The 12,120-nt window shown below is 40.6% G+C and overlaps 1 protein-coding gene across 1 annotated transcript in view; it reads right to left on the bottom strand.

Annotated features, from left to right (window-relative positions):
- The window catches only part of SPATA16 (spermatogenesis associated 16), an 80,703-nt gene extending 71,484 nt beyond the window's left edge, over positions 1-9,219 (bottom strand). Inside the window, exon 1 of the mRNA XM_072867995.1 lies at positions 8,647-9,219. Within this exon, the coding sequence (XP_072724096.1) occupies positions 8,647-9,219 (573 nt within the window). The remainder of the gene's footprint in view (positions 1-8,646) is intronic.
- Between the last annotated feature and the right edge of the window lie 2,901 nt (positions 9,220-12,120).

Raw genomic sequence — 12,120 nt, 5'->3', positions numbered from 1 at the left:
TATTTTTGGCATATTAGCTACTCTATGCAGAGTTAGCACTGGATTCTGTAATAGTAATGTGTGTGCAGGACACATTTGCTGTCTTGGGCATATTATTAGTTACACAGTACTGGCTGAGAGCCAAATATACCTCAGATATGCTAAGTTATGAGAAATGAGCCCTATTTCTATTCAGAAAACCACTGTTTGCCAGAAAAGCATGGATCTGGTGAGTATTGACGTAACCAGATGAACTTAACAGGCCGCTTGCCCTCACCGTGGGGTCTGGTGGGGTGGGATTCAGCCTGCTCTCCCCACATTTCTGTTGTGTTTATCTTAAGCCCTGTCTATGTCTAGGCTTAAATTCCTTCTTTGGCTACAACCAGCCTTTTTGCAGGAACCAGAGGTACACGGAAGGGATTTGGTGATCAGGTGGGGCAGAATGTTAGAGAAGTTCAAACCTAAATTTTATGCTCCCCAAAGGCTGACAGGTTTTGCATATCTGTCACTGTTTTGGCCTTTTTTGGAGACGAGCTCTCTGCAAAAATGAGATTTCAAGTGCCCACCAAACTCAGAGGATATAGCGTTTTAGTTTGTGCTCATTACTAGGTGGATGCTGCTTTATAAAAATAAACTTGACGTGAATCTTTCCCTCCCACAGAAGCTAACGATGTTCCCTGCAGCACTCCTAAGCCTAAGTCATTCCTGTTTATTGGCCCAACTTCAGATAAAGGCTTTACCTCCCCCCAGTGCAAACTTAGGGGTCTTTCTCATATTGTAAATAACTTGCTTTGGAAGCATTAAATCAGGAACAAAGGTTTTAGGAAAATATCATCTGTTTGACTTCAGCTTAATCTGTGTGCCACACTATAAATCTGTGCCTCTCATTTCCAATCCCTATTTTATGGAGTGTTCCCGTTATCAGTACTGCCAGAGTGAGAGGAGTAGTCACAGAAGCAAAAAAAAAACCCAAACCAACCCCAAAGCACTCTAATGAAACATATATTGTGGAATCAATATACTACAATAGTTTCTGAGGAACTTTATATTCTGTACAACATACTGAAATCTCCTTTATAGATTGCCTTTGTAATACAAAATTTGTCAGTCATCCACTGTGAGTCCATTCAAGATCAAACCAAACTGAGGATGGTGTAAATATTCCACGTGAAAACCAAATAATCAGACAAAAGTCCAAACAGATACCAGTACCTCCTCCTGATAGGATTGTGGTTCAAAATGCCTATTGGACTTTGAAGCAGGAGCATCAGTCTGTTGATAGTGTTCACAGGAGGAGCTGGCCAAAATGAGTGGTTTTTTTTGGAGGCAACTGTCAGCTGATGTGATGTGACTATATTGTAGCAAGATTTTGAGAGCTGTCATGATTGCTTGGAAAAAGCAATATAATTTCAGGCCAACTAATTTAATCCCTTTGATGCCAAGAGATTTGCTACTGCTAAGTCCAAACACAGAGATATCTCACCAGCACTTTTATTAAGGCAAACTATGTGAAAGGTTCACTCCCTTTTGATAGACAGGATTGTTAGGGAAAAGCAATAATTTGCTGAAGCCTTATTTTCATGCCATTTCTGAATATGACATTGAAGTTAGCTGCAAGGCCAGCTCTCCCCTCTGTCCCCACCTCAGGATGGGGTGGATTTGGTAAACTCCACCAAGAATCCTCTCAACAGTCTCGTCAGCATTAGAAACACAGCACATATCCATGCCTCAGGAATAAACAGAAATAAAGCTCTTCCCTAAAGTAACCTAACCAGAATTCATTCCCCCCCTACTTCTTATTGTTTGGTTCACCTCTGTAAAGCTTTTCAGCATTTATATTCATTTTACACTGTCAAAAGCTGAACAGGAGTAAGATAACAAATGGTTCTGGTAGCAGCTGTCACCACCTACTGTCTGTGTATGCCTGTGTGAATCTCTAAATGGAAATAAAGTACTTTAATAACACATTTTCTCTAAACTGTCCTCATGGATAAAGTTACTCTCAAATCAGTCCATGAACACTTTCCAATTCGGTGCCCACTTCAGCCTGCATCTCTGTCTGCTCTGCAGAGTCTGTGTAGGGACGCAGCAGTATGATTTGAAGACATTTCAGACAGAAAATACTTTAACAACACACACACCTTCTGTGACTGCCGCTTGCCTGTGTTAGGTGCTTTTGGTGTTTGAACCTTCTCCTAACTTGCCTAATTTTCTTGCTCTAAATGAAGCCAATTGTCCATTGCATTTTTGCCCTGCGTTGTCTCTAGCCAGGAAGCACCCAGAGCCATAGATTAAACACGAATTGCTGTTCCCTCCCTGTTTCTGTACGATACCTTCCAGGAGCAGATGGCAGCTGGGAGGATAAATACCTCCAATTTCTTAGAGCCCTGAACAGAAAAGAAACTCCACTTCAAGACGGGCTCTCAGGTACCGCTTTACAGTGAGATATCTGCTATTGGGTATCATAGTGCCTGTGATAGATGTGGGGAGCTGGGGGGTTCAGGCACCTAAAGATTTTTAGCTGCCCAGCTTTCAGAGAAGGCCTTTATGGATCCAGCCAGCGGTGACATCCCTGAGCCATGCATGACGTTGACTGTTGAGCAGAAGTCTGAGCCCAGTCTTTCAAGATGGGCTAGTGTCTCATCCGAGGCTGTCCCAAGTATTGTTTTTCTTTTTTTTTCCCTTGCCCCACCCCCCTCCTTGTGTTACCTGCTGAGGAATCTACTACATGGACCTTGTCTCAGTTTCTCAGTGATGGTGAAACGTGTGGTTTGCATGTGTTCAGGTCAATGAGGCTTTTGATTGTACGTGACAAGTGGTGGGCGTTTATTATTTTTAATCAAATATACTGCTTAACGTTTACAACGTATGGAGAAAATATTTGGTGCTTTTGAGCACCTGTCACCTCCAGGTAAATAATTTAATAGCATGTGAGGAAGCCAATTAGCATTAATTAGAAATTGACTGATCTGCTTTGGCACCAAAATGCATCGGAAAATATGGTCTGTCCTTTCTGGAATAGGGATTTTGCTCTTGTACACATACACGAGTGAGGAAATATATTGTTTTATGGTCAACACGTAGTATTCCTTTGAGGAAAAAAGCACTTTATAAGCCAGATATGTAACAGCAGTTCAGGCAAGAAGAACGGGGGCACGAATCCTTATAGACAAATAGCCGTGCAGTTCCTCAGCTTTATTTCATGGTGATGGGCATGCTGGAAATGTCTAGAAGATTAATAGATTAAAATTCAGTGATCAAAAAATGGGAGCATGTCCAAATGGATCATTATAACAGATTCCCACTCTATCCCACAAGCCAGATTTGAGCCATCTGTAAGCTTCATATTCCTGGTCTAAAATCTTTTGCAGCCATAAAAGACAATAAGTATCAGTAGGAAAAAAAAATCAATTTCTTGGCTTTGCAGCCTAAAAATATAGTGATAGGACTATAGGGAGAGGAAAAACTGCTGATTATCAGGGCTTTTTTTTTTTTTTTTTTTTCCCCAAGCAAGCTAAATGAGTAGGCCGTATTTAGGAAACTACTTTTTTATTAGAGGTTAAAAGCATATGTCTAGAGAGTAAAGTCAGCATCTCACACTCAGGCTTTGGGGGGTCAGTGACTGCCATCTTTGACGTTCTCTGTCCAAGACCTAGTGTACTCCCAGGAAGTTTCTAGAGGTCCTGTGCTGATGAGAAGTGTAGATAATTTATGGGTCTGATATTTTTTTAGCTCCAGAAAGTTGATGCTAAAAAGAAATATTTAGCCTCTCACATGCTCTCCCTTGAGGACTTTCATGGTATTAAACTGTGTCTCGTCCTTGCACAGCTTTTCTTGGTGAGAGGGGATAGGGAAAACTACATAAAGTCCTATTTTCTACCCCTTTCATTCCAGTGGATGACCAGTAATGCCAGTCTCTGTGCTCCATAAAGCAAGGGATTACACATTCTTATACATTGGTGTCTTCTTGGACCTCAGGACCCACCTGCAAAAAGAGACAATGTTGGGGGAGGGAGGGTGGGCAGAAATGTGGCTGTGCCCTAGTCTTTCTGCAGCAGCTAGCACGGATCCGATGGTCACAACAGGGAGCACATCCAAATACCCTCATCCTACGGTGCTCCCAGGACTGCCCTTGCAGCAAAGCCGCTAAGAAAGCTGCCTGTGCTTTTCTAATGTGCTCTACCAGTGGATAGAGTGCTTAAGATGAACCTCTTTTCACATAGGTGTTTATATAGGAAATACTCATTTTTGCTTCTCATATTATGAAATTGATGGAGGGCTTGGTTGAACCATGCTGTCTAACTCCATATCGGTAGGTAATTATGTCCATGAGGCACCGGTGCCATAGCCACTTTCAAAATGCTTGCTTTTTGCAGATATTGTTGCCTGGAAGAGGGAGCATGGTCTTGACAAAGCCTTCTCTGCAAGCAGTGAATCACAAGGGAATGAGCCACAGGAAAGATTAATCTAAAAATTCAAGGTGCTCAAAAAAGATGGCACTAATGTTTATCTCCCTGCCATAGGAACGGTGCCTATAATAGCCATCTGTGGAAAATGGAGATATTCCAGCTTGTGGAAGGCACCACAACAGCACTCTGGTGAATTAATCCCATGCCGTTTGAGGCCCTCACTTCTCACGTGGGATGCATTTCATGTGTCTCAGATATTCTACGCCGAAAGCTGTGGCCTGAGATACCGTGGACTTCTTTCTGTGCACAGTAGTCATGAACCTTTCTCATTTATTTTTTAATCACAGGGGAGGATTATTTTCAGAACAACAGGGTCTGAAATTTAAATTTGTGCAGGTTTTAAACAGGCTGATGTTTCTGAAGTCTTTTACGCTCTCTGATATTAGGAGATTAGTTTGAGATGATCTTTCGATCCTCATAAAGGTTTAATGTTATTTTGTAGCTAAGCTGTTAATAATTGGCTAGAGATTTTATAGATATACATACATGGTTTCCACTGAGATTTTAAGCTAAAGAGTGATTTCTCATACCCTTCATATCCCAGTCCAGATGTTCAAGTCCTATTTCCCTACGTTCCAACAGATGGATGCAAAAAATTTATGGAAATTTACAGTGTTTCTCAATATAGTATATATAATATACTGTATTATTGAGCTAGGAGGTAGAAAAGCGAAGAGCATTGCCCCAATTTTCCTCATTAGCAACAGAAAGTACTTAATTCTTAAGCTCTAATGCTGAGAGTTCTCCAAGGGAACATTATTTGTTCCTCTCCCAGGCCAACTATAATGCAGCTGAGTAACACTAAGTCCCTCCTGATTAATTTAATGGTAGCTAAATAGTGCAGAAATAGTGAGAAGCCACCAATTCTTTTCTTGATAACACTGCCTTTCCGATGTCTGCCGTAATCAGCAGCATGCTGTCCAACATATAAAAGTCTCTAAATTAAACAAGCATTTCAGTTTTTCTTTCTGACTAATCATTTTCTTTTTTTTTCCAAATCCAATAATTTCAGTGCTAGACTTCCAGAACTGACTGTTATTTGCATATCTGAAAAACAACATGATCTAAAGAACGATAATACGACATAAATACATAGATGGATCTAGAAAAGACATTTTGGCATAAAGAAGAGCCAAGAAATGTATGATATTTGCAATATGTAAGGTAACACTAACTTTAGTGAATACTATTCAAATTTAACGCTAAGCACATGCTTTTCTGGATCAGGGTGTCTAACTCAAAATGTTGTAATGTCAGACTAAAGCCTTAGTTTCCTTAAATCTGAAAAATGTCTGTAAACATTTTGCACCAGAAACCATAACTTTGAATTTCCTGACCTTTGAGCTTGTTACGTATCATGCCTCTCTTCACTCACGTGAAATGCAGAGGAATTTTTGTTTATTTCTTCAAAAAGCAATGGGGCAGAACAACCACAGTTCCAATCTCAGTAGCTTAAGTTTTCTGGTTTTCCCTGCACCATCTCCAGTTTCTCTATATCTGAACAAATAGACAAATTGGAGACAGTGCAGAGAAAAGCAACAAAAATGATACAGAGGTTTAGAAAACATGACCTGGGAGGAAATAGTAAGGTGTTTGAATTTATTTAATTTAGAGACGACAGAAAAGAGATCTGCTAAGACGTTGCAAGTACCAAGAGAACAGGGTGGTTAATTGCTCTTCATCTCAAATAGGGATGCAAAAAACATTATGGGCTATTTTGCACCACAGAAAATGGGGAAAAACTTTCTATCAGCTTGCTGATATAGATGAGAAATGTGTCTCACTGGAGATTTTTAGAAACAGAGTACAGAAGTGTCTTTCAGGGATAGTCTGGTTTTTGCTTCTGAGGAGAGCTGGATTAAGAGACTTCTGAGAAGCCCCAGCCCTACAATTCTGTGATTTCCCAATCACTCTGTCCACAATCCCAAGAAGGAATTCTTTAATCTCTACTTATTCTTTCACCAGGATGTCTATTAGCTAGCCTTTCCATTTCCTCTTAGGAGGAGACAAGTACTCCTTTCTTCTCAAGTGACAAGTGTTTTTGTCCCCATCACAGCTCATTTCTGAAGGGGGGGGAAAGGCTAAAAAGGATAGCACTTCTAATTTTACTCACTCACTGCTATAATATTTATTGTTTTAAAATAAAATGCCTTCAATATTGTAGAAAAAAATAGGAATAGGATATTTGCTTGTCAACTGCAAACCTCTGATGTTTTACAAATGCTTTTGAATTAAGTTTGGCAGTGGAGCACTGAAACAAGTATAGTTGGACCCTTTTCCAGGATGTCAAGTGCACAGCTGAAGTGATTGGGGTTGGAGTGGAGATAAAACATTAGAGAGTCCGGCTTGCAAGTCCTCTATTCTAATCACCAGCCATATTCCTGTAAAGTGGAGAATCTCTCTCTCTTTTTAAAAAATTTATTTTATTTATTTTATTTGAGAAGCAGACACTGGCCTTTAAAATCCTTACAGCTACTAAGAGTGGTTTTTTTGTATCATCTATCATGGAAAAAGTCAAGCTCTCATCTGCACAGTAAATGTTAGCGGTTGGGTTAATTGTGAGGATATAGGGCATCTTTCAAGGTTTATAAGACAGCTATGCTCTTGGAGATACTGTTTTCAAAATGCTCTAATGCTGCTTCTTTGAAAGCAGCCTTTGGCTGCAGAGTGCTACTATTTAACAGGTTTAACATTACTAAAAATTGAGAGGCTGATGCCATTATTAAATTTCATTCTGCACAAAAGCAAACAGTTTATCATAGTCTGTTCCCAGCAATTGTAATCCAATTTTTGTTATCTTACATTGTTTAAAAAAGAGGGAGAGAGAGAGAAAGATACTGTACATCAATCTGATAAAGAAATGTTTAAATAACTAGTGCTTTTTTGTGATTATGTCAGTTTTATAGCAGCATTATGGAAACACGACAGGGTAACTAAAATCTGATTACGTCTAACTCCTTGCCCATTATGTGATTATTATGAACTATGACTTCTACTGGCACATTATGAATTACATGGTCATAATACAAGGGATTTCCAATATAATTAACTGAGATTAGCAGCACTAGAGAAATCTGGGAATAATGATACAACTTTGAACAATCAGTTTTACTGTAAATGCTGCTAGCTCTGGCTTCCAGGAAACAGGAGGCTGGTGGATGTAACCCGGAGTCACCTGCTGGGGTTTCCCACACCTCCTTTCTCTTCCCTCCCCCTGGGAAATTAATTGCAACCTTGCCAGAGTGTTAGGAACTCCCTCTTTTACTCTTTTCTTCTCTTATTATACTGATAAAACTCAAGGCTGGCTAAGATTTTCAAAAATGTCAAAGGTCTTTAGATACCTCCTTTTGGAGGGGCTCAGCCTGAAACTGGAAAGGGTTCTGCTTTTGAAAACATAGAAATATCTACTTATTGAAGAACAGATCCATTTAAGACAGCTCAAGTTTGAGTACTTAAAGCCAGAAAGTCATGAAAATCACAGATTAGTTTCAAAGATCATAGCCAAGGTCATATTATTTCTTTAGTATCTATCTCAGGCAGGCAAGAAGTCTTTCTTTCCACAAAAAAATAGCTTTTGGACTCTTAGCTGCTGAAGAGCAAGCCAGCTGTGTCCAGAGGGGGTTGCTCACTACTGGACCTGTCCTTTCTCATGCACAAAGAAAAGGATTTCTGCACAGCTCCAGTGGCCATCTTCTGGCTTAAGAGAAAAAAGGGAAACAGAAAACATGATGGAAATGCTCTATTAATGCTTTAATAGAGATTAAAACAGACCTTTTGTTTAACCCTTGGGTTAAACATTTCACCCAGTAGTGCATGGATGGCTGGGGTAGAGTGGGAACTCCCCTGATTATTGAGATGTCATTTGTCCCTAATAGAGCTGGGATTAAAAAGAGGAGCGTTTTTTTTTCACTCTATGGGACTTAAATTTCCTCTATACATAAATACAGTTGAAGACTTAGAGAAAAAAACAAAGCCACCTGAGATTTTTTGGTCCAGTCCAGTGCCCCCCTCCTTCCATGATTTATTTATAGCTCTTAATTTTCAGATTTTGCAAGAAATTGCATCTCAGGATTTTTATTAAACCATACACATCCCAGGTTTGTGCTCCTTGTTCACTTGGATAGTATGGCACCCAGTCAGTACAATGACAGCCTTTCATTTACTTTGCTGTGCTGATCCTACTTCTTTAACCCCATACCTCCAGTGCTGTTGAGAGCTGCTCCGCTGCTGCTGTGTAGTTCTTCTGCCTGTAGCAAGTGCTGGCTTCCCAGAGGGTCGTCTGAAGCTGCTTGTCAATCTGGGGCAAAGCGCTGCCATTAGGTGCGCTCAGAGCATCTGCTTTTTCAGAACCACGACACGCGGATTGTGTGCTTGTGGACACCACGGGCTCAGCAAACTCGAAGCAAATGTCTTCCTCATCAGTGTAGACCAACTCCATTTCTATGTGTATTAGGCTTTCCAGAGGAATATGAGACAGAGGTGTCGGCATTAACCGATTGCCAGTCTCTAACGTTGTTTCTTCTTTTTTCACAGCTAGTTTTTCATTGTTTTCTGGTTTCCGTTTACGGCTCGCTCTGTCTACATCATTACTTTGTTTTTCCTTCTTTTTCCCTGCCATTTTTGTTCTCTCCATTATATTTTCTGCTGCTCCATCTCCAAGGGGGTTTTTGACCCCTCGCAGTGCTTCTGGAATATCATTCAATTTGTTTGCTGCTACATTTGACACCTTACTACTACGCACTTGCTGAGAGGTTTCATTCGTGCCGTCCATGCTTATGAGAGTTTTTTGGAAGTCAAAGTTGCTTTCTGATGCCACAACTTGAGCAAAGAAAGAGTCCTAGGAGAAAATGTAGAAAAGTTAAGAATACTCAAATGTTGCAAAGCCAAAAAAAGCATGCAATTGCTTTCTCCACTAGGCATATTGCACTAGGCATATTGTAGGCACCATTACGAGAGAAAACTCTTCAACACTTAGTACATAGAATATCAGACTCACTGTAATTACTTTCCTGTGTAAAAGTTAAAGGCTTCTTAAATATTTTTGATAGCTCTCAATAACGGATGTTTGTTTATGTAAAGTAATGCCAGTGTATCAGTTTGTTATATCTGCAACAAGGAGGGAAAATCTGGGTTTGAATCAAAAGAAAAACACCCAAACCCCTGTGACTGATTGACTCATGTTGTATGTGGTTACGGGGTGCAAAAAATCACTGTGGCCTGATTTTTGCGAGCTGGTAAGCACAGTGACTGTGGTCAGAGAGGGGTGTCCAAAAATCAGGCAGAGCGGGTGTATTCCAGAGGGGCACATGCTCCACGTGGGGTCCCAGCTTCAGCTGCTTTTGAGGAAAGTTCAGATCTGGATTTGGGTTTCAAAGCCATTTCTTATTGAACTGTCTGCAAAGGACACGAGGATTGGTGCTAAGAAACAACCCTCCCCAGGAGTTAACAGCCTAATTCTCAGTTCAGGGAACTGGCAGTGGATTCAAACTGGTACAACAAGGTGCAGAATCAAGTTCATAAGCCTCCTCTCAGCACCAGTTCCTGTACAATAGGAAAGGTGACTTGATCTGCATCGTAAACTCATAATTGTGCTCAGATTCAAAGGAAATGTTGATTTTCATCTGCCCCTGCTGACATCAGAGTGAAAAGGTGGAAGGCACAGGTAATTTTCTTCTCAGTTTTTCCATCAATTACGAAAAGTCTAATTGTAAATAGCTTTAATGATGACCGTCTTTCAGAACGGTTTGTTAAGCATAAGCACTCAGCCTTTAACCTTGTGTTATTGTTTAACAGACCTCTATATGTTTAGCACCAGTTTAATGTACTTAACTACAGGTACAGATGGTACAAAGGAAAGATACATAATAAATGCATTTCTGTTCAGCCAGAAACAGATTTTAAACAATAAGCAACTTGTTGCGTTTTAGTGAGGGCCCTACAGTATGCACTATTGCACTCATAAAAGCTGCTGGAATGTGTCCTGGATGCTGTGGTACGGTGAACCTTTATTATTTAGGGCAATGGGCATTAGGCAATGGGCAGAAATTTATAGAAAGGGGTAAAGGGAAGAGGCAAAGGCATTTTAGGGCATATGAGAAGCTCATACTGAATTTTCATGTAAATAGGGTTTCAAATCTTTGTCATGTTTTTCCCCCCTCCCCTGGCTAAGCCAGATTGCAGCCAGGACTGTCGCCAACCCTGAAGCAGGGAACTTGTTGATTTTGACATGTGTTCACAACCTCCAGGCTGAAAACTTTACTGTAGCAGAACTGCCTGTGGAGAAACTTATTCCTCCTTCCACGAATGCGAGAGAAGGAGCGAGAGGTGAGGGGATAATTGTGTGATTTAAGGTAATTTCAGCAGACTTTTTTCAGCTGAGCAATCACAACTCCTACTGAGTTCAATGGGGATGGAAAACCACTGGCCCTTCCCAGATAGTGCTCCGCACTTGTCAGAATAGAGCTCAAAGGAATCATATTTATAGCAAGCTATTTTGAATGGCAGCAGTAAAGCAGCTGGAAAAGGCTAATGTACTTGCATCTGGCAGCAATTTTACCTGTTTGTAAGACATTCAATCCCTTTTTAAAACAAACCATAGCGTAGCCTAAAGATTGGAAGCCACGTTTTTCAGTGCTGGCTTCAGCACTAGGTAATTTAGGAAATTATGATTTATCTTCACTGTGCAGTGGAGCAGAGATACTCCAGCCAGCCCCGGCACCAGCTGAGGGGATGAGCCTGATAATCTTGGTGCCATGTCATGCCAACATAACTGTCACATATGGGACCTGTGATGGACCTCCATGCGGCCCCACATTATATAGCTATCCCAGGTTCTGGAGGGGGAACACAGGACCTTCACAGCCTCTTGGGTGGGCTGTTCACTGAAGGTCCTATAGAACTCTAGAAAGTGAGATTTAAGTGTCCACGTCAGATACAAGTTTGCAGGAATTTTCCTCTGAGCAGCCATCTAGTACTGAGGAGCCCTCAAGAAAAATTAATGGACTCTTGTCCTCACCAGAAAGCTCACAAAAGCAAAGCCCTGTATCTGATGGGGGGTTGATATCAGCGTGAATGGGAAATTGGCTGGACCAAACTGTTTGCTGTGGGACTGTCTTAAGAAGTTTAAAATAATTTACCATGGAATAAAAAAAAGCAGAGCACAAAATGTGAAATACAGACCAATAATTCTTTAATCACTTACAGACATTTTTCCGGTGGACCAGCACCTGAAATGAACTTTGCTGTATCAAGTGGTTTTATACTGCTCCTATTGTATTTTTAGGTATTCCAGCTGATTAACATGACTTTGGGTTGTGCAATGGAAGCACGTTATAACTCAGACAGGCTCACTTTAATCACTGCCTCAATAAAAAAACACTTCCAGGGAAAAGCTTTTAGAAAATCATTATCTTTGTCAGTTAAGTATTTTCCTGAGACTTTGGTTAAAATCTCTGTTTTTTATTTTGGAAGCGTTTACTGTAAAATGCTTCTAATGAATCACTATGCAGGGAAATATAGATAGACAATTTAGCTCTCTAGTCAGAAGGAAACTACTCTAAATTTGTGAGCTCTCAGGAATGATCTTCCTGATCAGTGATAAGCAAGTTCAGCTTTCTGCATATTTGAGGGTTAATCTTCGCCAAGAGACCTCTGTCCATGGCACTGCCAGCCA

This window comes from Ciconia boyciana, chromosome 7 (genome assembly GCF_034638445.1).
Source record: "Ciconia boyciana chromosome 7, ASM3463844v1, whole genome shotgun sequence".
In the NCBI taxonomy this organism is placed as follows: Eukaryota; Metazoa; Chordata; class Aves; order Ciconiiformes; family Ciconiidae; genus Ciconia; species Ciconia boyciana.
This window is presented reverse-complemented; position numbering and strand designations above follow the sequence as displayed.